Consider the following 25,783-nt stretch of genomic DNA (forward strand, 5'->3'; position numbering starts at 1 on the left):
GTCTCAAAGTGGTACCCCATCCAGAACATGAGGATGGCAAGACTTAATCCCAACTGCCTCTTCACTAACAGCAGGAAGCTGTAGCTTGGGCCCACACCCTGGCTTGCAGCAAGACTGAAACTCGGACAGCTGCACACACGAATGGCTAAGCTGAACCCACAGGACAAGAGAAGCCAAGCCATCCCATGGGGGACTATTTATAGGCAAGTGTTCCTTCACCTCCAATTCTTCCTGTGACAGTCTGGTAGGCTCAGCTTGGGGAAACAGTGTTCTTGTCAAAACACTTGTCAAAAACATCCCAGATCTGAAGAGATAATTGGTAAGGAGACCCAGGAAGGATGGATAGAAACTTCTTCTGCAGGGTTAATGGGCCTGCTTGGCCTGACCAGGCTAGTATGTCCACAGGCATCCCTAGGTGTCAAGTGTGCAAAGATTGGTGGGTATCTATTATACCTTTCCTTTCCCCAGGAAATGAAACGAGCTCCATGAGAAAGATGATCAATGTATATTTAAAAAGAATGTGTATACAAACAAATTCCCTCCCATATGTTACTGGGTTTCCTCCAAAGGAAACAGACTCCATCAAATGCCTACCCAGCACTCGGCACTGTGTCAGGCTGAGGGAATTCATGGCCCCCTTTACAGGAAGCTTAGAATTGAGTTGGTAGGACAAACATGAACCACCAAGGGTAGGTATCAAGGCAAGACATCAATAACAAGTCAAAAGATGATGCTGGTGGTGAGTTGCTCGGGGGACGGGGTGAACAAGACACCTGTAGGGGCTTGGACACCATCAGAGAGAAGGTAGGGTTGAAGCCAACTATAGAGGGCTCAGTAAAGCATAGAAAAAAAGGGAAAGAACCATTTTAGGCTAGGGGTAGGTATGACCAACATGTGGACGCAGGGCCACATAGCAGCTCGTATACAAGCTTGGCTGGAGGGGGGCTGTGGGTGGGTGCAAAGCCACCAGATGAGGAAAGGGTTTTTGTTTTGTTTTGTTTTGTTTCCTGGCTTATCTAGTATAATCTCATTTTACATTTGGAGAAATGGAGACGAAGAGAGGCTAACCGATCTGCCTAAAGGCACAGTGAGCAGAAGAGGGGTGGATGGCTGCAGGGAAAACAAAGCTGCCAGGATTCAATTAAGAATCTGAGCTGAGGGTCAACTGAGTGGCTGCCGAGAGAGAGGTCAAGCAGTGTCACCCATCTAGGGTGACAGACACTGCAGTCCCCAGCCACGGCTGTTACTGGAGGCCGCGGGAGACACACAATTCATGCTTGCTAATGACGCTGACAAGAGGACACTGGGTAATTTCAGATGGACCTCTTGGTGGTTCTGATTTGACTTTCTCCTCCTCCCCGCTGCCCCTCCCCCTCCAGGTGAATTTTAAAAAAAAAATCTCAGTTTGACCAGGGTTCATCTATACCATGGGGGAAAATGGTCCTAGCAGATGAAAGACCAGGGGAGTCTGAAAGAATTTCAGATCTCTAACCTCTCCCTGGCATGTACAGGTACAAAGGGCAGAAAACAAACCCCCTCTGTGGGTGGCGAGTGGGCTGGAAGGAGGGCACACCTGTTTCTTCTTCTTCTTCTTCTTCTTCTTTTCAAGCCTCTAATCGTTCATCTCTTTGAAGTTGTGAGAAATAAGGTGCTTTGTACATTTCCAGCGTAAAGGAGAGAGAACTGAAAGGTTAAACATCTCAGAAAGGTGAGTCAGGGATGGGGTAGGGGCTAGACCCATATTCTTCTCACCCAGCAGCTATGAGTAAGGAAGGGGGCATGGTGTGCCTCCTTCCCAGAAGGCAGGTGGCTGGTGCCTCATTCGGTGTGATGGTGGCAGGAGGGGAAGGTCTACATACAGATTGTTAAAATGTCCTCCAAGCTTTTTTCGGGATAGAGTCTTAGCAAAGCGATGTCATGTAAGAGTCTTGTGTAGAACTCAGGATAGCTTGCATGAGAGGAAGTTTAAAACAGGCAGCTACTAAGTGGAGCTTATCAAAACTAAACATCAGAAGGAAGAAGCACAGAGAAACCGACCTTAAGTAACTGGCCGTCTCCGGTCCCCAAGAACAGAACAGTCCTGTTCATCACCACTGTGCCATAAACAGACGTCAGGTCAGAGTGAATCAGTGTAGACGATGTAATTGGCTGGACCCGTTCAGGCTTATCTCCTTCTTTCTATACAGAAAGGAACAAATAAGGGGAAAAAATGATCATTTTTTTTAAACATCAGTACTTCTCTTTATATTGATGAAGTACCACTCACAAACTCTTAGGAAGTCTGCCTTTGTGAGCCCCCGATATGTTCTCTTCAATGGGACCCTTGAGAGCAGATTTCACTGGCTTCATCTACCAACTTGCCTTGCTCGCCCAAGCCATGGAAAGTGTCGTGCTTAACTATTTATTCACATGCTCTCATTTCCACCACCGAGCTAGCCATCAATGGCACGCGCCTGGCACAACCCTGTTTGAGCTATGACGCAGAGTTCTGCGTTACCGCTGGAAGAGAAGCCATTTCTGAACTGGGGCTAGGGAGGTACTATGCTGTTTGCAGGACTCTGCTGTAGTTTGTTTTAGTTAGATACTGGCTTCTGTAACTATAAACATGAACATGTCCCAAGAGTGACCTCAGACTATCTTATTAAGTAACAGGGTCCTATCAGTAGGGCAGCAGAGAGGAGACATTCTAAAGAGACAGAGTGCACTGTGAAGCCCAAAGATGAATACAGAAGGCAGAAGGCAGATGGGGCTGTGGCCGGTGGTAAGACATAGTGACCCAGCTAATGAGGAACAAGGTAGAACTGGACCCTGAACTGAGGCCGTTAAAGCAGAAGTGAAAAGCACAAAACCCTCAACCCAAATGTGTTTAAATTGTAGGAGGCTTTGAGCGCCTGGAATCGCGTGCTTCCTCCTGCTCAATGAATAAAGCCCCTCTTTAAACCCAGGGCCCAGAGAGTATCCACCAAAATGTCTTTTCCTTTTTGTTTAAAAGGAATGAAGGGCCCCATGCTGCTTCCTGCCTCCAAGACAGGAAGCTGAGTTTGTTACACAAATCTCTGGAAGATAGGCAGCTAAGAGAGAGCCGTTGCCCACTGCAGCTACTGAACACAGTGTGATAGCTTACTTTATCTGCCAGAGCTGGATTCCCAACCATACTACAGTTTTCAAAGGCGCATTTAAATTGTAGCCAATAAGAGAGCCAGCAAACTTCAGTGGGCATCACAGTGACTTCTGAGATGGGACTGTTTGGGGAGCGGGGAGGTGGGCATGCAGAGTCCAAGACTTATTAACTTCATTATATTATTGCCAACAGTGTTTATGTCTTTCAATTTATGTCTTATTAAATATTCATTATTTTTTAAAGCCACCAAGTTTCATTAACATCTAAACTAAATAGATTCATGGTCTAAATTGATTTCTGAAGGCTTTAAAAGTGCCATCGATATTTCTTTGTTGATGTTGTTCTGTGAGAAAATGATAAGCTAGGAGGGTAGCTTCTTCCAATACCCCGACACGTTTCGAGGAAAGACTGCAAAAGCCTAAGAGAGAGCCTCATTTGCATAAAATGCTATACCCTGAACTCCCTTTGAAGAAGACTTCTGGAATGCCCATTAGAGATTCCTTTTCCCTGTGAAAAAGACATTATGTCTCTTACCATCAGGGAGGTTGAAGAGTTATCCTGTTAAAACTGAAGTTGAGGAAAAAAGATGTCTGTGGGCATGAGGACTGGAACAATAGACCTCTGTTTAGATAAGGAAGCCTCGTGATTATGAGCAGAAAAGAGTTGTATGACCTTTAAACAAACAAACAAAAAAACCCCAAACTCACCCCACATATACATCACACATCCTGGCTTAAAATGAAACCAGAATTGTCCAAATATAAGATCATTTATCATGTTTATTATTTATTATTTATTTGAGCATCACAGAGAGGTGAAGTCGGAGAATTGGGCATCATTTCTGAGGTTCTGGAATGTTCTCAAACTATCATATTTTTAATAAAGGACTACATCTCTTGTCATCTCACAACACACACAAAAAAAGAATAAGGGCTGTGGATTGTAGATTATCCACAGTACCAAGTAGGAATGGAGTCTTAGGTCTAGTGTGTGGTAGGACCCAAATTGCAGTTTCTATTCCAGTTAGCCATGAACAATGACAGCCTGGAAGGCCATGGCTGAGGCTAGGGAGATAGCCTGCTTGCCAAAGACTGGCCCCAAATCATTTAGGCTGGCTAGAAGATGAACAGGAACAGGAGGAAAACTATTCCCAAATTACCATCTTCTGTGTTCTAGCATTCTCCTCCGACTTCTGACTTCTTCCCAAAAGATGTAGTTTTCAAATAAGCCTGAGACTACAAATAGTACAGCTATGTAATGCAGTCATGAATTACGTCACGCTTGAGAGACTGGTGGGATGGGACAAACCACCTGGGACTGCTCTGTCTTTGAACCTCAATTCTTGTTCACCAGTTAACCCTGGTGACTTACCTGATCTGAGTTGGAATTGGCTTTCTCTACTGTCTGATAAGGCCAGTGTCCCTGACTGGTACACTAGTTATGAAGATGACATTATAAGTCACTGGCTCTCAACCGGTGAGTCGGGAACCCTTTGGGGGTCAAAAATCTCTTTTACAGAGGTCACCTAAGACCATTGGAAAGCACAGATATTTACACTATGATTCATAAGATTAGAAAAAATACAGTTATGGAGTAGCAGTGAAAATAATTTTATGGTTTGGGGGGGTGTGTCACCACAATGTGAGGAGCTGTATTAAAGGGTCGCAGCATTAGGGAGTTTTAAGCGATCATATAACTAACACTACCTAGCACATGGATATTCTCAGGGTGCTAAATATACATTTTGCCACCTTACTTGACAAAGGATAGTGAACCCAATACCTACCTGTGTTTAGCCTGGGCCCTGTTATTGTCTAGCTAAGGGACTTTAAAATTATTGTTTCAGCTCCTCTAACAAGTGGTTCTCAACCGGGGAGGGTCACATATCAGATATTTACATTATCATTCCTAACAGTAACAGAATTGCAGTTATGAAGTAGCTATGGATACTTTTGTGGTTGGCGGTCACCAGCATATGAGGCACGGTATTAAGGGGTCGTAGCATTAGGGAGTTTGAGAACAACTGCTCTCTATCATGGAAGGGTTGATAATAACATTTCTTCTCCACAGCTGCTATAAGGACTAAATGACTTAGTTTGGTAAAGTGCCTGGCACACAATAACACACAGGTAAGCTGCACTTGCCATCACTACCTTACTTAAAAAAACGGTTGCTACCACGCCCAAGGCAGCTGTTCTTCTAAAATTTCCTTCAGATCGCAATAACCCAAGCTGGACAGAAGCCATAATTGGTCCAACCAAATCATGATTCCAGTCACCATTACCAGACATTTATCCTCCTATCTTACACAGAACTGTGGCTGTCCATTCCCAGGGCTAGTCAGTGAGCTTCCTGGAAGGGTTCTGGGGTATAGGTTTCCTTACTGATAAAACTCTGAGGGTGAGCTGTTGGCTCTTACTCACACCCTCCCTTGGGATACGGTGACATGAGACATAAGATATACATCCCATGTAGAAAAAGGAAGACATTTTGCTTCCACTAAATCCAAGATGGAGGATGAAAAACAGCATGTGGAGATTAGCACAGGAGAAACACAACAGACCCTAGGTTCTTGAGGACAGAGTTTTCACTTTTTCACTAAACTAACAACAGAAGCTGTCATGGGTTAAACATGGGATTTCCTAAAAATCACTGTTTAAGGAATAAGAATCATAACTTGTTGGATCTGGCAGGGGACCAGCCAGGAGGCCCTTCCACTTAGCTGGAACTCTGTAGCTAATTGTGAGCCTGGAAGAAGAGAAAAGCAGAGGCTTAGACACCCCCCAGCCCCCAGAAAACTCTCGGGACTGGTGTGGACGAATGCAAATGGATTCTTTTGTGCTGAAAACACACAGAAATGGACAGATCCCTGCGAATGGAGAAAGGAACCCTCAGAATGCCTTTCTTACGTTCATTTCAGCGATGGAAAACAGAAGAAAGGGGGTCCCAGAGAAACCTTCCCACAAACGTGAACTCAGTACCTAGGGAGTCAAACAGAAAAGGGGGGAAATTGTGCAGGCAGCCCCCTGTGTCCAGAAATTATTCTCACTCTTTCCCGCCTCTGGCCTAACTTCTATTTTGCCCTTCTCTTCCCTCAGGGTGTAATTGCTAATGCTGCTTTCAGCCCATTCTGCCTAGTTTATTATGTGTAATTTCTCTCCGAGTCCCTGCTTCTGCTTGTTCGTCTGTGTGTAACAAGGTTAATGCCTCGTAATGATGCTTTTGCCACTTCTGTCTTTCATGAAAAAAATCCAATCTCGATTCAGCTCTAAACCCCATCTCCCTTTGGGCTTTCCTGGTTCCCTCAGAGTGGTCCCTCCACTTCTCCTTCCTGCCATGTCTAACCATAACCACACGCCTACAGTTTAGCCCTCGCTGAGGGGAAACTTCTCTCAGTCAGAGGAAAAAGCGGCCTTCTCTCAAATGATGTTTAGACTGAGAGGTTTGGACCCAACCTGGGACCAAGGCACTGTGGGTGGGGAATGGGACATGTGCCAATGGGCATGCTCCCATGTGTGCACATGCGTGCAGGCCAGGCGCACACAGGGAGTAGTAAGCATATCTAGAGAGGGGAAAAAGCTTGCTTGATGACTACGTCATACTATTTTTGTTAGCAGTGAACATTGCAGCTGTGCTCCACGCAATGTACACTGCACAAGTCTGGAGGAGGGAGGCGCCAGTCGTGATTTCTAGGACATGAAAAAAACAGCCTTTGCTTTGCCTCCCTCCCCATGTGACCAAAGATGCCATGTGAGGTGCCCGATGAAGTTCCTGTGGTAAGGCACACAGGAAATGGCCACAAAGCTTGGCCTCCAGTGTTAAGGACCAAGAGAGAGTTGAGCTTTTTACTCAAACCCAGTGTTAAGAAGATCTTGACTGTTGGGTTTTTTTTTATAAGACAAAGGCGAATGGCAACTGGTACTTATTAATTTCTCAGGCTGATAAAATGCCCTCTTGGGCAGTTCATCTTGCATTCTGTTCCCGTGGGTTACCTCTGTTTTCAAACAGCGTCTCCATCATTTGCTGTTTGTGATTCGCCAGGGACCCGCTTGTAGTTAGCAAAACCCTGCATTCCAAGTTCTGGTCCCTGCTCTCCACCTGACAGTCTGCTTGATTTGGACAAGTGGTTCCTTCGGGTCACCACATTGTACAATGGGCACATCCCTACCTCACGCCCTGTCTAGCCTCAGCACTGCTGACAATAATTGGGAAGTTATCTTCATCAAGCTAAAGAACTGGAAAAAAAATGTTTTACTCAAGTTGGAGTGGGACTTCATTAGCTGCTCAGGTTGTCATCTTCTTCCTGTTCTTCTGGAACAGACATCTTCCACTGGGTTCTGGCTAAGTTTATGGCATGTGTGTGGCCATCCAAGGGACATTTTACATAGAGAGATTCAGAGTCACGGGAGGAACCCAAGGTGTGCGGGAGGCTGATCAGAAGGGAGCTGAAGGCAGAGCTGTGTGACAATGTCTCAGGGTATAGCTCACTTACAGAAGATATTTGGAAGATGCATGGACTTCACACGATCTCCTATTCCTGCCCTGTGTCCTCCACCTCCTCATCCTACCTGCCACTAAAGTTCCCTTTCCAAGACAGTTCTACTTCTTCCTTCGGGCTTTATGCTCCTGTTTCACGCCATCTCTTTCCTTCCCTCTAGGTAATTTCAGCCAAATGTTTTTGAAAAGACAATTTAAATCATCCCCCAAAAGCTACAAATGGCAGTTAGCATGGAAACGGCATCCTTCCAGCCCCTTAAACCAAAGGAGACGGTCCACCAACATCTGTCCACGAGAAAGCTAATGGTGGTCTGGGTGGGATAATTCCATCTTGAGGTATGTCTCATGGGACATCTTGGTCTCCTCTCCACAAGATGCCAGAAGTTCCCCCCATATGCTGATGAGTGCCAAGTACCTTCTCTCCAAACACACCAGTTTCACTGTGTCATGAGAACCTCCGTACACCATGCATGGCTTCAAAGTGCTGAAAACGACGTCCGGGTTTTCTTTCTTGGAAAGCAACACCGCCATCAGTACTACCAATCGATCCCAGATCTTCTGCTCTCTTCATTGGCTCTGTCCAAGCAGTACTATCAATCGATCCCAGATCTTCTGCTCCCTTCATTGGCCCTGTCCAAGCCAGATTTTCCAACATTCTCCAGTCCATCTTTTTCTTCTCCATGGCATCTATCCAGGCTGAGCTCCCAGCATCTCCCTCCTGATCAACTGTTTTCTCCTTTAAAAGCACAACTTGTCCTCCATCCTGCAATGGACGTGGTCTTTAAAACACATTAGACCTTCCTCAACCATCTTTAATGTTGCCCATTACACTTAGGATTACACCCAGATGACTGGGAGACACCCCCACCCCATGCTGGTCCCCTGACAACGGCAGACACATCCCTTAGCTCTCTCCCTTTAAGCTGTGTTTGCTCCTACAGCTGCTTTCTTTTAGAAATACATCATCATCTTTCTACCTCAGGGTCTCCACACACTATTACTTTGTTTCTTCTCCTTCAATCTGCTGTGGACTGACTCGTTTGAGTATTTCAGATTTTAAGTTAACTCTTCACCAACACAGGAACTTGTTTCTCCTCATTCCCCTGCCAGCCCCCACCCACCCTTCTGTTGTCACTCTGAATCATAGCATTCCGCTCACTTCCTTCGGGACGCCTATAATTGTTTCTTAAGTTGTTCTTATTGTCTGTCTATCTCCCAGCAGACGCTGCGCTCTGACACAGTTTGTCTTATCCTACCGTTTGAAAGCAGCCTCCGCCTCAGCATCCAGCTCGTAATAACTTGTCGATAAGTGTTTATTGAATGAATAAATAAACACATAGATCAATGTTTGGATACTTTCAATCAATATCTCATCAGGCAACTAAGGAACATTGCTAAGTAGGCTTAATCATTACAGAGTTCTTCAACCGAGCCAAGATTTGTCTCTTGGAAACAGCGGGTCTTGGTTCTACATTGGGGAATGATAGTAAGTTACTATTCCCCACATTCTTGTACCAGGTATCTTACTTACCCTTCTCTAAACCTCATATCCACAGCTTATCAATAACTCATAAGAGACACATCATTCTGATCCACAGATAGTCTACAACTGAGTGTACCACTATTTAAAATGTGTCTCTAAATCTGGTTATGGCCATGCACACCTATAGTCCTAGTATCCAAGAGGTTAAGGCAGAAATCCATGGATTTGAGGCAAGTCTGGGCTATATTTCAAGTTTTAAGCTTAGCCTAGGCTGGACAGAGACACATGGCCTCATAATAACAACAATATAAGCAGCAACTGTAACAAAAGAAAATAATGTGGCACTAAGAACAGAACAAAGTATTTGACGCATGCACTGAACAAAATAAAGAATGAGACCGTCCCTTCCCATAATTAGAATAGCTTAATTCAGGGCTAGGGAGATGGCTCAGTGGGTAAAAGCACTTGCTGATAGGCTTGAGGACCTGAGTTCAATCCGCAGGACCCACACATGGAAGGAGAGAACTGATTTCTAAAGGTTATCCTCTGACTCCCACATGTGCACCATGCAACGCTCATGTACACACACAACAGTCTCTGACTGCCACATGTGCACCATGCAACGCTCATGTACATACACAACAGTCTCTGACTGCCACATGTGCACCATGCAACGCTCATGTACACACACAACAGTCTCTGACTGCCACATGTGCACCATGTAACGCTCATGTACACACACAACAGTCTCTGACTGCCACATGTGCACCATGCAACGCTCATGTACATACACAACAGTCTCTGACTGCCACATGTGCACCATGCAACGCTCATGTACACACACAACAGTCTCTGACTGCCACATGTGCACCATGCAATGCTCATGTACACACACAACAGTCTCTGACTGCCACATGTGCACCATGCAACACTCATGTACACACACAACCAATAAAATGGGATATAAAAATAAAGGCTCGAGTATTTAGAAAGAATGCAAGGGGCAGTTTATAAATTTGTGAGTGTAGCTAATATTACTTCAGCTCTGAAAGTTACTGGTGAAGCTCGGAGGAGTAGAAAGAATAAGAGATTTCAAATCTGAAGTTATAACAAGAGATTGAACCACCAGGTTCACATTCGAGCTTTGTTTCTTATGAGTTGTGAGAATTTAGATAGTCATTTCTCCTCTCCAAATTTTCTTCATCCATCCTATACACCCATTCACCTACCTGTCCATCTTCTCATGTATCTATCCATTCATCCAACCATTCATTCACCTACCCTCCCACCCAATCATCCATTCACCCAATCATCCATTCACCCAACCATCCATCTATCCATCCATCCATCCATCCATCCATCCATCCATCCATCCATTCACTCACCCAACCATCTATTCACCCCACCTAAACAAACATTCATCCACCCATCCACCCACCCTCCCAACCAACCATTTATCCAACCCACCCATCTATCCACCCACCTACTCATCTATCTACCCATCTACCCACTTAACCACCCTTCCTTCCTTCCTTCCTTCCTTCCTTCCTTCCTTCCTTCTTTCCATCCACTCATCCACCCATTCACTTGATGTTGGTTAAATGTCTGCTCTACAAAATACATATAGGAGTACGCTCATAGGCAAGTAAATCAAGTAGGCTTTGAAACAAAATGAAGCGCTTTACTTTTTACCGTATAGTTTCTCAGATACAAGTGAATGGTTCAGAGTGGAAGTTCCACTCATATCCTTAGTCCAGGCACAGGCTTCAAGGAATCCATAAAGCAGGAGAGGAGGCAGGCACACCTTTACTTTAGCAAGCTCTAACTGAAACGGCATTTCCTCTCATTTTGGATTCAGTCCACAGCAGTATTAAATGAAGCCATGCCTTTGTCACCAAAAGAAATCAGATACTTTCCTATCATTTCATAGTCGCCGAAGATTATCTCAAAGGATCATTTAAGCTCATCTCTACTTTGAGATTATGGTAGTTGCCGCTGCTAGACCTAGCTGTTGAATGTGTTAAGATACATTACTACACAATGATATCTTTGTATAGCAATATAGTTGGTTTATTTGGCAGCCCAAATTATTTGAGGCATTAAAAATAGGCTCGGGAGCTATGGGTTTCATCAGAGGCCCACAGCACAAGACTCCCATAGGGTTAAGAAAAGAAATATTGCAGACTATGGGGCCTGACACAAGATGACACCCGTGGTTACCAGCTGCTTCGGGCTTCCCCCATCCTGTTGCCTCAGAGAAGCACGGGTCAGTACTTGGAATCCAATTCTTAAAAGGGGTCACAGTGGAAGAGAGGAACCTTCAGGGGAGGCCACTGAGTAATGATGGCGAACAGCTGGCGTGTTAGATAACACGCTTCTTCAGCCAGGTTGGGGGTAGGGAGGCCCTGACAAGAAATTCTGCCTTACTGAGCAGGAAGTCCCCAGAAACACCCTTCCTTTTAGACTGCCTGGCTTTTATTATTCCTATAAACACAGCCCCATCTTGGAATCCTTTATCTCAGTCCCCTCTTATCACTGTCTTTCCCACTAGATGAGGAGAGCCTTCTGTGCAGTTTGTATAATCATGTACTAAGGGTTCACTCACCGTGTATCAGACAGCATCATGGGAAATAATGAGATGAACTAGCCAGGCCATTCCCCTTGCTGTAGTTTGAATGTGTCCTCCGAAAGTCCATGAGTCAGTAGCAGAACCCCAATATCCACATATGATTCATATTTGAAGGTGGAAGTCCTTTGGAGATCATTAAGATTGGATGGCATTGGGGCTGGAGAGATGGCTCTTACAGAAGCAGTAGGTTCAATTACTAGCACCCACATGGTGCCTCATGACAATCTGTAACTCCAGTTCCAGACAGAGGATCTGATGCCCTCTCCAGGCCTCCACAGATACCATACACACATGGTACACAGACACAGACGCGGGCAAAGGACCAGTACCCATAAATGAAAATAAATCTTTTCTACAAAAGGATAGCATTAGTGACTTTCTACAAAGAAGAGGGTATCTGAGCTGCACCCACTTTTCTGGCTGTGTCATGCCTGTCCAAAGAGACGGCAAGAAGGCCCTCGCTGAATGCCAGGACCATGACAACAGACTTCCCACCCTCCAGTATCCTGAGCCAAATAAACTTCCATTCTTTATAGCTCGATCTAGGTATTTTGTTATAGTAAAGGAAAGTAGATTATAATCCCACTCAGGGCACACATAGTCCAATTAGGGCTGTATGGGCCTGACAGAGCCTAACACATTCCGACTTTTGGGAAACAGGATCCACTTCCTAAAATTTGTTACAATGCCTCCTTCGTTGTTGTCTCTGGATATCCCAATGGTACCCAAAACCCAACAGCAATTAAAGTCAGCCTCTAACAGGCTGTCAACACTTTTCAATACCATTCCTTAATGAGCTATCTCGCTCCCTCCTTCCTTCTTGTATTCATGGCCAGAACGCAGTTCAGGTCCTCATTATCCATCAGCTTATGACAATAAGTAAGAGTCCATCTGTATCCTCCCTTCTTGACTAGAGGCAACATCATTTCCATCCCCACAATACTGTAAGAGCCTCCTGCAGGCTTTCCTTCTTCCACAGGGCCAGCCATTCCCCACAGGCCAGCCATTACTTAGAAATTCAAATCCAATCATCCTGCTTGCCTTCAAAAGCTCTCCCAGGCTTTGAGACTAAAATCTAATCGCTTCCCACAGCCTAGGGCTGCGACTCCCTTCTGTAGACCACTGACACTCTCCTCACTTCCTCACACCCTCACCCACATGCACAGTTCTCTTCACACTGACCAAGTCGTCCTCCCATGAGCACTTGCACTGGCTCTCAGGTTTCTTAGCACAGTCCACACCCAGCTATGGCGGCAGAGGGGGACGGGACTCTCAAGAAGTCTTGTTTGTCATCCTCTAACACCGCCCCCCATAACTGTTTAACTCCCTGCTTAACAATGCATCACAGTTCTTTCCTCTGCAAATTGGGAATGACAATACGCCTTACTTCCTCAAGTTATGGTAAGGATTAGAGGGATACAGAGCTGTATGGCATCTGCCAAAGTTTTAGTTGTCGTTTTAATGTAAAAAAAAAAAAAAAACAAAACCATTTGCTACATGTTTATTATCTTCCCTATTTACTGCTGACAGCAGTACTGTCACACACGGCTGGCCTCTGGATATAAATAAATACAAGAAATAGCCAATGTGAACCAATGGCTGTCCTTGTAAGTTGCTTTACCCACTCTATCTTGAGTGATCTTTCTAGAACACACTGGGATTGGGTATGCTTCTAAACCTCTTGCTACTCCCTAAATCCTCAGTCTTGGTCTTCCCACCAAGCTCAGCAGAAATCCCTGAGATGACGCATGGAAGCAGGTGGGGGGTAGGGGTGGTGCAAGCTGTGGGATCTGGGGTCTTTGCAACCTGCCTCACCTAGCACCCCTGAACTTGGCAAGGCTCTTTCTCGGAACAGCAGGTCAAAGAGGACCCGCTGTTCTTTCGGAACATATGGAGCTTCTGGGTAAGTGTGTATTTTAAAAAGCAAGGTTTGGAAAGTCTGAGAGTGACCATCAGGGTAAACCTACCCACCTTTGCCTGTCTCATTAAACCCTTCGCCATCTGGTCCTGCACACTCATTTCTGGACACTCCCCAGCCAGGGTAAGTGGCTTGTGGCTCAGAGACTCGTTCAACATCCCACTTGCGAGCAAGCTGGATGCTCTCCAGAACTCCCTTGTCTGCCGTCTTCACTAAGCTTCAAGACACCACTCAAGCGTCATGTCCCTGCTCTGGAGCCTTCTGGGTCCCCCTGTGCTGCTGCTGACACCCTTCCTTAGGGCTTCCAAGCCATTCTGTCATGGCCCTTCTAGATGGAATAGCAGGCTGCTTGGAGAAGGCTTGCTTTCCTCCCCAACTTTCCAGGAGAGCGGCAATTGGCAAACCACTACCCGTGGGCCACATCTGGCCTGTTTTTGAATAGCCCGTGAGCCAAGAACAGTTCTTATGTTTTTAAATGATTTGAAATTTGGGTGGGGGGGGTGAGAATAATCCATGACAAATAAAAATGAGAAGGGATTCAGGTTTTGGTGCCCGTGATATTTCATAGGGTCCTAGCTCTGTGGGTTTATTTATGTACCAGTCCTTAGCTTCATTCAGAGAACAACATGAGGTTGCTAGCTATGATTAAGAGATTAACCATAATTAAGAGATTAAGAGTAGTTTGCAAAGAGTAAAATATTAACAATCTGGCTCTTTACAGAAAAGTTTGAAGTCTGTGTAACAGCATGGCTGTTGGGCTAAAAATAGTGCCAAGTTCCCCAACCACTAACTTCTCTGAAGAAAGTACTACAAGCAACAATCGAGCAGAGGAACTAATACATTAAACCAGCTACTGTTGAAACTCTAAGCCTTTAACAGGAGTCTCCATTAAACCCCTCCCATCAGGGCTCAGACCCTGCAGAAGAGAAGGCAGAGAGGGTATAAGGACCAGAGGGGATGGAGGCCATCTGGGGAACATGAACAGAATTGATGCACACACAGACTCACAGAGATGGAGGCAGCAGGCACACATAGGACCTGCACTGGCCTGTACCACATGGGGTCCTAGAGTTGAAAGGAGAAGTGCACACATGTCCCATCTCTAACCCAGAAGCTATCTTCAACTGTTAACCACTTGAAAATGAAAATTTGTTTCCTCCAAGGGACTCTCACTGGGGAAACAAAGGGTAGTCTATGTGCCAACAGAAAACAAACTCAATGGCGTCTTTGGAAGTTCCTTTGTGTGTGTGTGTGTGTGTGTGTGTGTGTGTGTAAATGTTTACCTTGTATGTCCTCTGCTTATATAGTATGGCTTCCTGGTTAGGGTTTTTATGGGATTCCTGCGAACGAGGGAAGAGTGTGTGTCTCTGTATGTTTCTTGTGCCTTTTTAGGAGACTCCTTTTCTTCTGTTTGTTTAGTGCTATTCCTGTGTATTATCTCTTGTTTTATCTTATTATACTTTATTATTATCTCTTAGAAGTCTGTTTTCAAATGATGTTTTTGAATGAGAGACAGACAGAAAGATGGTGGGCCTGGGTGGGTGGGGAGGTGAGGAAAAACTGGGAGAAGTATAGGAACAGAGAGGCAACTGTAATCCTGATATATTATGCAAGTGTCAGGGGAAAGCTAATTTCAGTAATGGGGACGGGGTGGTGGGAAATCAGCTGTGGTAATACGAATATCTCCTGTGATGGTTTGTATATGCTTGGCCCAGGGAGTGGCACTATTAGGAGGTGTGGCCTTGTTGAAGTAGGTGTGTCACTATGAGTGTGGGCTTTAAGACCCTCACCCTAGCTACCTGGAAGCCAGTATTCTGCTAGCAGCCTTCAGATAAAGATGTAGAACTCTTAGCTCTGCCTGTATCAGGCCTGCCTAGATGCTGTCATGTTTCTGCCTTGATGATACTAGACTGAACCTCTGAACCTGTAAGCCAGCCCCAATGAAATGTTGTCATTATAAGAGTTGCCTTGGTCATGGTGTCTGCTCACAGAATAAGACCCTAACTAAGACATTGGCAAATTAGTATTTCATAGAGGTAATATTATAAGAAAATTTGTGAGTATATCAGATCAAGCAACCTACTCCCCCGTGTTTGTTGTTCCCCTGGTTCTGGTAAATAAACTAGACCTATGATTCCAACCAATTCTCCCCATGGTGGCTTCTAGGCTTTTCAATTTTCATGTGCCTACACATGTTCAAGGAAGTCACTGGGAAAACCTTGAGGGAAGTGAGGTGACATCATGCTATTATAGATGACATCATGCTATTATAGATGACGTCACACTATTACAGATGACATCATGCTATTCTAGTCAGGGATTGGTCAGTTTGGCTCCTCCATCATTCTCCTCTTAGGGAATCCAGCCACAGGACCTGCTGGGGGCAATCAGGTGTTTGGCTTCCTTCTGATTGGATCAAACATTAACACCTGTTCTGAGAGCAGCAGATGCTACATTAAACAAGTGCTCAGGATCTGGCGTGAAAAGGTGAGTTGGACCCAATCCAATCTTTTTCCTGGTGATCTGAATGAAATGCTCCAGAGACTCACTGGCAGCTAGTAGCCAAGGCAGAAGGTATTTAGATGTGGTCTAGGTCAGGCCAAGGCATATGCAGGTAGAGGCAGCGAAGGGCACATGTTTGAGGGAGCAAGCAAAGCTCCTTGGGAACAGACTCGAGTTAGGTAGTCAAGCTACCACATTAACTAAGGGACCTTAGAATGAGCATGTCATTTCCTGACACAAAGACAGCTCCTTCAGGTCACCTCCAGTGCATGACCACTTGCCAATACAACATACCAGGGAACTGTCGTGTCTTGATTACAGATCACAATGGTGGTGCCAGCCAACATGTACACAGTGGTACCTACACTCCATATTATCCCCTGAATTCAGACAAGAACACTGTGATATAAGCAAGCTCCCTACGAATGAATGAAAAGACAAGGCACGGAAAGACTAAACCATCTGCCCAAGCAGCTTCCATCCGTTGATCTGCCTTTAGGTTACTGTGCATGTAACCCCTCTAGAACACTCTCTGCTGCTTTAATTCCAGGATTATCACATAACTCCCAATATCCCTGTCCACAAAATCCCTGGTTCCCTTACTTGAGCTTATGCATGTACAGCTTTGCAACCAACTGTACCTAACTAGGGTAAATACTAGGATCAACACTGCACAGAAGAAAACCCTGAGAGAGCATATCTGATGTGTGGAATTATCTCTAGAATAGAAGGTTCTAGAAATGCTACTCTATCCTAGAATAAAATAATATAATAATAATAAATAATAATAATAAAATAATAATAATGCAAATAATCTGTTGTCACACAACCTGAAACTAAGTTATGAGGTACTGGCTCTTGAGATTCTGCTTCAGCCCTAAGAATGGCGAGGCTTTAAAAACAAACATATGTCTAGGTAATAATGCCTTTGAGCAAACAGGAGAGAATAGGAGTAACAGGATTCGGTGAGCACTTAGTAGGCATTTTATGATAAAATGCAAGGGAGGAAAACAAGACAACCCCCGTCCCAGGTACCACAGCTGGAGCCCAACGGAATTCACTTTCTTTTATTGAAGCATGAATTCAAATCACTTTGAAGCCTGTTAAAAACACAGGCTGAAGGCTGGAGAGATGGCTTAGTGGTTAAGCCACTGTCTGTTCTTCTAAAGAACCTAAGTTAGATTCCAGCACACACATGGTAAATACAATAAAATATTTTAATACAATAAAATACCGAAAAATTGCCTGCTGTTTTGTGTGACAAGACTTTTCCTGGAGAAATGTTACACACCTGTCTACTCACCCCAGGGAGGCAGCCCATGACAGACCAAAGTATAGATAGCACCAAACTCCAACTTGCTGAACCGTGAGCTTTTTGGGGGTCACTGACAGGAGCAGAAATGACTCAAAGACAGCTGCAACACCAAAGCTCACCCCAGCATGAGTGACAGCTCACAAAGCTGGGAACCTGAAGCATACTGCATAGCCTGCAGGCAGCTCAACAGGTTGGAGAAATCCCTTTCTAGGTCCCTCAGGTAATCTAAACCTCTTCCAGACAGCTTGGCTAGTCTCTGCCTCTTTCAGGCAGCTGGTCTGGTCTCAGAGTCTTCTTTGCAGCTTGCTTTGTCTGAAAGTCTTATAGCTCAGCTTCCAGTCTGGTAGGGAGGGACCTAGTAAATCTGGTCAGTTTCAGGGACTTCCTAATGCTATTTCAAGTTGTTTACCTTCCTGATTAAAGAGCTTCCCAGCAGGATGGAACATTTTCAATCTTGTAGGAAACTTATACAAATCCAGTCTTACTTCCTTCCCATCTCCAGAGTCTCTGATTTAGTAATTCTATGTTGAGTCCAAGAATTTATATTTCTAGTAAATTCCAGGGTGATGTTGGCACTGGTGGTGGTTCACACACCACACTTTAAGAAACACCGACCTACAACAAAAAGCTCTTCCCTCTAGAATTGGAACCTAGATCAACCACAGAAATACCAATCACATGGGTTTCTATGGCCAAAGATGCCTCCCATACTGGCAACACAAGCAGTCCGGCTATTGCTGTGACGAGCCAGAAGAACAGATACAATACCATCTAACCCAGAAGCTGAAGAGAAGGAATCCTTGACACATCAGTTGTTAAGAAAAGGAAAATGGTTAAGGGAATGTATAGTGACCATAACCAGGAAAATATTGCTGTTAAGTACAGAATCCATTTATTCCCAGTGTGATCCTCCAAGATCCTTCACTTGTCTATTCAATAGACACTTCTAATCTCTAACTGCACAGCAGATACTGCACTAGGTATTGCAGCTTGAGGAGAGAACACTCGTGAAGGTTATTTCCAGGCCCAAATGCCAAGAACAATATTAGCAAGAAATGAATGGCTGAGAAGCCACACAGGGCATCAGTGATTCAGATGGTGACAGGTGTAAACTCAGAAACTCTGTTCACAACCAAGGATTCTCTGCTCATCACAAACAGTGTCATCAATTGGAGCCTTGCCTGCCCCACACAGGATAGGATGAACACGAAAACCTAGTGTCTGTGGGGACTGACTGTCCACAGCAGTGGTTAAAAACCCAGATCCTAGACCCTATCACATAAGTACTAAATCCTTTGCTATTTGCAAGCTAGGAACCTAACCAAAGCACTCCGAGCTTCAATTTTCTCGTCTATAATCACCATAATAACTGAAGTCCTTGCCTCGTATGGTGACTGAGAATCAACAGAAAATAAGGCATGTAAATTGCTTTGCACAAACCCTGCCATGATAACTACTCAGAAGATAGCAGCTATGATTGCTTTTCTCCGCTTTCTAAGTGGGCTCTGTCATCACACTTGTCCTGTGTTAATCCACCCCTTGCATGTCAGATGTGTGTAAAGGTAGAATTGCCCATCTAGTCTACAGATAAGAAAAAAAAAAAAAAAGGCTAGACAGAATAATAACAGAAACTGGAAGGACAATAAACATCCCAGGAAGACTGTATTTTGAGGTCAGCAGGTCTACACTGCCAAGTAGAACTGGGCTATCATCTCTCAGTAGCGACATGTGTCTTGGTTGTGGCTGGTGGAGACTACGCAATCATTTTGTGGTTGTGTATCTGCACGACAACTGAATTACATCAGAGTTGTGTGAGCGTGAAGAAGGTAGGGGGAGGCATATCTACCTTCAACAGATAGAAAGAACTAAAGAATCAATCTATGAGGCAAACTATGAGAAAATACAATATCCTCTACAGAGAGGCTAACAGCTGTATTTAATCCACAGGCAACCCCTGGACCCATCTACAAGAGCCAAACGAATCTAGAATACTGTGTCTTCACAGACCCAAACACAAACACCTTCACGCATTCGTGAGCCAGAAGTAGTGGGGGTTCAGTTTTGGGGGTGGGGGGAGTTAAATTAACTTCATAAGCTAATGCACATAATTAAAAACATTTGCTGCTATATTAATCTAAACACAGGTACATTGTGGAACATAATGAGGAGAATAAGCCATGTAATGTTTTAAAGCTCAACATAAAATTGGAGGCAAATACTGTCTTCAGAAGATACTCTCTGTTCTCAAAGCCACATTGTAGACCAGTAGTTCTCAACCCTCCTAATGCTGTGACCTTTGATTCAGTTCCTCATGTTGTGGTGATTCCCCCCCCCCCAAATTATTTTTGTTGCTACTTCATTACTGTAATTTTGCTACTGTTATGAACTGCACTATAAATACGGGATATCTGACACATGAACCCTGCGAAACGATCATTCAACCTCTTTCCCAGAGGGTCACAACTCACAGGTTGAGATCCACCATCCCAAGGGAAATCATTTGCTGCCTTTTTAATTAGGGAACTTTCAGGGAGGGCATTCCCAGAAGTATCAGGATGTCAGAAAGAATACAGAGATAGACACTGAGAGGACTAGACTTATGCTTTGAGGCTTTGGCATTCATTTTGTTATTGATCATAGTTTCTTCATCTGGAAAATGGGATGCTTCTCCCAGAACCAACCTACCAGGCCTGCTGAAGGACTCACAGGAGCATCATTTGGGGAGAGATCTCAGTCAGAGTTTCTATTGCTGGGATCAAACAGTATGACCAAAAGCAAGCTGCTGAGGAAAGGGTTTGTTTTAAGTAGACTTTCGCCTCATTGTTCACCATTGAAGAAAAGTCCGGGCAGGAATCTGGCTGCAGGAGCCGCTGCAGAGCCCATAGCACCATAGCGGAATGTTGCTTACTGGATTCCTCAGCCTGCTTTCTTATGGAGCCCAGGACTAGCACCAAGGGATGCCCCTATCCACAATGGGCTGGGTCCTCATCTTTCAAGCATTAATTAAGAAGATGCCCTACACGCCTGGAGGCCTACAGATCAACCCCATAAAGGTCTTTTTTTCAATTGCGGTCCTCTCCTCTCAAATGACTACCTTGTGTCAAGTTGTCATAAAGCTATCTAGGAGAAGGCATGTTACCCTGGGGCACATCAGAGGTCTCATAAAGTGGCCCCCCGCAGAGATTGACCATTATGCTGTGCTTGGGGCCTGCAGTGAAAGCACACTGAAATTTGGTGGCAAGGCAAGAAAGAGGAAGAGAAGGAAGAGGAAGAGGAAGAAGAGGAAGAAGAGGAGAAGAATGCCTTGTGTGTAAAACATTGAGTACACACTAGTTGCATCTCAGAAATTAATTCTCAGCAGGGAAGAGAGTGAGCAGTTGGGAGATAAGAGACCCAAGAGATGGGCAAATGCTGCCTGGTCAGTTCCCTCATTACCATGGGTTGATGGAAAACAGGCAGTACAGGTATCAGCTGGCAAGAGAGGGGAAAGGAGAAGGCAAGCAAATCTAGACACTTGAGCCTTGGCAGCCTGTGAATCGCTGATGAAAAGAAGAAAGGAAAGAAAATTGGGGTGGGAGAGCCTGTATCTGCTAGGAAGGAATCGCTGTTGCAATCTGCTGGGGCTCCCTCTATGGAGTGCTTCAGGTCCAACTCCTGTTTCAGGCACCTATAATTCAGCACACCTCTCAACGAACAGATCCAAGACCCGAAAATGAAATGCAGTCGAATGACAACATTCTCGTGAGTGACAGCCGAGGCCATACTGATCCCATGACCCCATTAAATGGGGTTGCAACCTGCTATTGTCTCTTCCGCGGGCACAATCGGTGGCACCCAGCATAGCTCACGGCTCACACAAGCAGGCCATCAAACAAGTATTTGTTGAGTTAAGTGTCTTATCTGCCTATTTAATTGGTTAGAAAATTGTGGCTTTTTCATCAAAACTACCACCTATTTTTTTTTCCATTCAAACGTTCTTAAAATGCAACCCCATTAAGGCTTTTTAATGCCTTCCAGGAGCAGAGACTTTACTTATATGAAAAAAAAAATAGAAAAGAAAAGAAAAAGCAAACTCCCAGCTCCCACCTGTGCAGCCATGGCAAGCTATTGTTTGGATTGAGTATATCATTTAACTTGGATGACAAGCTCAGAGGGCAGAGACCCCATCTTTCAGAACACACAGCTCAGAGCGCCCTGGGAGTTCTCAATAAATAACAGCAGCAAGAAATGCTATACAGGGACCCGTTTTAATTATTTATTTTTTTCCCCATCCCAGATTTTTGGCAGCATGTGTTTATCCCTTGCTTGATTTCCAACGGGTAGCTCTCTCCCTGGAGCGCCCATGAAGTATAAACAGTTCTAGTCTAACCCTGCCTCTCCCCATCCCGGTGCAAGTGGGAACACCTGATTGAGCCAAAACGGGATTTTGAGTGCATTCAGGATGCATGCTGGGTTTGGAAGGAAACCGAGTCCTCCAGTACTCAATAGGTAGATGCAGTCAAGAGAAATGTTTTGGCTCTGCACAGCGACACAGCTGTCAGATGGCAAAGCTTGGACTTCCGTGGTAGTTACCTGCTGTGGGCCTCAGAGCTGTTGCCTTTAACCCCAGACAAACTGCCTAACACTTAAAGATGCAAAGTAAAATCGGGTGGCGGGGGCGGGGGCGGGGGCGGGGAGTGTTTCAAGTCTTTCGACAGAGAAGTAAAAAGGCAGTGATTTACCAAACTCTAGCCATTAGGTTATGAAGATATATAAAGGAAGACATTAAATATATTAAGTTTTATGCTTACAGCAAGGCTAAGCCATTGGGGGTGGGGGGAGCAACCTGTGTTCTTTGTGTATTTGTTAATTTTTTCTAGTAGTGAAATAAAATGGCTATATGCTTGCCCGAGCAGAGAAGAGGCGAGTGACCAGAAGCCTTTTTCTCCATGAATAATAAGACTAATATTTGGTAAGGTGTGCTTTGCAGAGAAAGGGCTGGAGGGGAGTGTCTTCCTACCCGCGCATCACTATACCTTAGAGCAAATGTTTCAGGCACCCTGGTACACAATGAATGTACATGCAACAGTTCCCTACTCTTAAGACTTTCCCCCGTCCTCCTCCTCGGAGTCCTTTCACAGCAAAACAATAGCAACTCCATCCAGTAGCCCTCCGTTTCTGCTCTTTGAATTCTGTCCAGTGATTAAGGAGGCTCTCGGCAGGCTTCCCTCTCAGGAGCCATATGCAGAGTTACTTGCCAGCAGCCTTGGGAGGGCAAAGGCCTCTGCAGAAGTACACAAAGCCTCCATAATCCCCATCAGCTAGACCCTCTTGAACTGTCGCTTTATTTTCCGGTCAAAGAACTGTCAATCTCAAGATTTCAAGCTGTGGCTGCCCTGTGAGTCCTGAGGGGAAAACCTGTGTCTTTTGCCTGATTTAGGCACAGCTCAAGGGTGGTGCCAGAGAGCCCCGCAATCTTGTCTGGAAATCTGCAACCCAGAAACTGCCTGGAGCACCCCAATACTTTCCACCTCCCCCCCGCAACCCTTCCCCCCGCCCCGCTCCTCTTTTCAGGGCGAGGCTTCCTACACCAGAAGCTGCCTCCCTCCCGGCCTCCTCGGGTTCTCTCCGCCAGGTTGAGACCACAGCCACCCTCGGCCAGCCACAGCCCCGCCCCCTCGCACTGGTTCAGGCTGGGCGGTCTGCGAGCGGCTTTTGCACCGTAGCATTTATTAACCAGTGCGGAGCAGGCCACAACTCTACAGACCACAACACAGAGGTGGCAGCCAGAGATTGGGGGGGGGGGGGCACAAAGGCCGGGGTGTGGCAGCGAGTCCTTTAGGCTCGTTAGCTATTCTGTGAGGGCATCAGTAACGGTTAGCCCAAAGGGTCAAGCCCACATGCCCACGGAGACTCCGGTCTGAAGAAGCGGTTAGGAACAAGAGGGGTGGCGTGGGGGAAGATCAGTCCCAAACAAGCGCCCTCATTTGTACTAAAAGGAATGAGAGGCAGCCACTAGAGTTTTGAACCTCCCTCCAATCCTCCCCGCTACCCCGTCACCCCTTTCTACACGCTCCCTCCCCCCCCCCCCGACTGTGTTTTAGAATAGCCTGCAATCTCGGGCAGTCGATGGTGTTGTGAACCTGAGACTTGGTAAATGTCACCCAAGTCTCCATCTGAGCCCCGGGGTCAGGACTTACGCAGTTGTGCTCAGTCGCCTGAAAGTCCCAGCTGCAGCTCCTGGCGCGCGCCTGGATCTCACTCATCCTGAAGAGGCAAAGAGCCGTGGTGGCGGGGGAGCGACTCTCCTGGCCCTCTCCAGTGGCCGCGCTGAACACGCCGGCCCAGATGTCCACGGCCTCCACCAGGCTGGAGGAAAGCAGCAGGCGGCGGCCGTCGGGGTGGCCGTGGTCGCAATCGAGGGCCACTTGGCCCTGGAATAGCACCTCCGTGCTCTGCGCGATGCGCGCCATGCTGGGGCAGCCGGTGGCAGCGCCACTCGTATAGTTGTAGGGATAGTAGGGGAAGTAGACACTGCCGTTCCAGAGAAAGGCGTCCACGAAGTGCAGGCTGCCCGCACTACCGCGCAGTTTCAGGCGGCCCAGCTCCAGTGTGGCCAGACTGCGCCCCTCCGTGTTCTTGAGCGCGATGGCCGTGTCGCGATCGGATGCCGCGGGGTTGCAGCGGTTCGCCGTCTCCGGCTCCGGCAGCACATAGGTGGCGGCTACCGCCAGGTACCAGAGATCGGTGCCGCTCGCGCGGTACACCACACCGGCCGTCGAGCCCTGCGGGTGACACGACACCACCTCGGTGCCGTTGCGCAGGGAGCTTCGGTTCAGGTTGCCCAGGGGCCGCACCTCGCAGGCGCCCCGGTCGAAGGTCCAGCCGGTGAGCAGCAGCCCCTCGAGACCGGTCGCCCCCTCGCGGTAGGGCAGCAGCAGCTTGCTGAAGCTGCTCCCGGGCCGGGGCCGCGCGGGGGGCGCCAACGAGACGGGCTCCGTGCAGTTCCCCGCTTGGTCCCGGTATAGGCGCGAGAGCCTGTTCTTCAGGCTGTAGTCCAGCTGGTCCAGGCAGCTGCCGCTCGCCACGAACACGCCGTCCGCCCGGCTCGCCGCGATGGCTCCGATGGCTTGCTCGGATCGCCACACCGGCTCGTCCGCGCCCCGGGCGGGCGCCGCCAGCGCCAGCAGATAGGCGATCAGGGGCAGCGGTGCGGCGGGGTACGGGGGGCGCGGCGGCGCCTTTCTCCGGGAGACCTCCATGGGGCTAGGGGGGCCGCCCCCGGGCAGGGCGCGCGGCAGCTCGGGCGGCTCAGGCGCGCGGCGACGGAGACGCGGGCGGCGGTGGCGGCGGCGGCGGCTCCTGCGCGCGCTCGGGCTCCCGCGGCCGCCCCATCCCCGCGGCTCGGCCGGGAAGGAGTGCAGGGAGGACGGCGCGCGGCGGGCTCGCTCCGGCAGCCTGTGCGGCGGCGGCGGCAAGCCCTGCGCGCTCCGGAGACGCTTCCTCCTCGTCCGCCTTCGCCGGAGAGTTCCTCTGTGCGGCGCGGGCGCTCGCGGGGAGGCGCGGAGGGGAAGGGAGGGGACGGGCGGAGGGGAGCGAGGCGGGCGGGGAGGGCTGGAGAGGTTGGGTGCGCTTGTGCGTTTCACTTTCCCATTGTGAAAGTGGGATGCAACTGGCCCCTTCCTCATCCTCTTCCTTCTCCGCCCTCCGCCTCTCGCCCGCCCTCCCTCCACGCCCATCTCCCCTCCCTTCTTGATTCGGTGAGATCGGGAGGAGGGAGGTCTCGTAATTTGGGTTACTGTGTAGGTGGCCTCTTTCATCTATTCATAACAAAGCTGAGCCGACTGCCGCGGCCGCCAAGGCTGCCACCATCGCCCCTTGCTCGTCCCGGGTTCCCCCGACACCGGAACGGCGCACCGAGCTGGCTCCCGCGCTCTCCAGCCCGCAGGGCTGCTCCAACGCCCGGGTTTTGTTTACGAGAGCAGCTCCGGGCAAACGCGAGGCTCGCGGAGACAGGACCCAGGGTCGAACGGGTTGCAGCGGAGGCCCAGGGCTCGAGCCCCTGGGAGGCTGCCAGGGCGGCTGACAGGTGTGGAGCGGCGGGAGGGAGGCCTCAGAGATGCGTCCAGAAGCTGGGGCCAAGCGGGAGGCGGCTGAGGGGGACCAAGGCTCCCCTGTGACAGGGGGTGGGTTTCCCTGGGTCAGAGTGAGGTGGGAGAAAGGCGCCACACTCTCGTTGTGGACAATCCCTCGGGCCAGAGCTCTCATATTTGAAAAGGCTCCCTAGTCTCCCTTGGCAACGGAGTCCCAGGCTCTCAGATCTAGCACTTAGAAAGTTC

The 25,783-nt window shown here is 47.4% G+C and overlaps 1 protein-coding gene across 2 annotated transcripts in view; it reads right to left on the reverse strand.

Moving 5' to 3' along the window:
• The window catches only part of Plxnc1 (plexin C1), a 154,710-nt gene extending 129,645 nt beyond the window's left edge, over positions 1-25,065 (reverse strand). The window contains exons 1-2 of one of the 2 annotated variants that reach the window (XM_076920039.1): positions 23,645-25,063; positions 2,038-2,178 (exon numbers count right to left, since the gene is read on the reverse strand). In XM_076920039.1, the coding sequence (XP_076776154.1) occupies positions 2,038-2,178; positions 23,645-24,706 (1,203 nt within the window). In that variant the 5' untranslated portion in view covers positions 24,707-25,063. Of the gene's footprint in view, positions 1-2,037; positions 2,179-23,644 lie in introns of both variants that reach the window. The other variant, XM_076920040.1, reaches the window with a different exon arrangement.
• Positions 25,066-25,783: the final 718 nt, after the last annotated feature.

Source organism: Arvicanthis niloticus, chromosome 22, assembly GCF_011762505.2.
Source record: "Arvicanthis niloticus isolate mArvNil1 chromosome 22, mArvNil1.pat.X, whole genome shotgun sequence".
Classification (NCBI taxonomy): Eukaryota; Metazoa; Chordata; class Mammalia; order Rodentia; family Muridae; genus Arvicanthis; species Arvicanthis niloticus.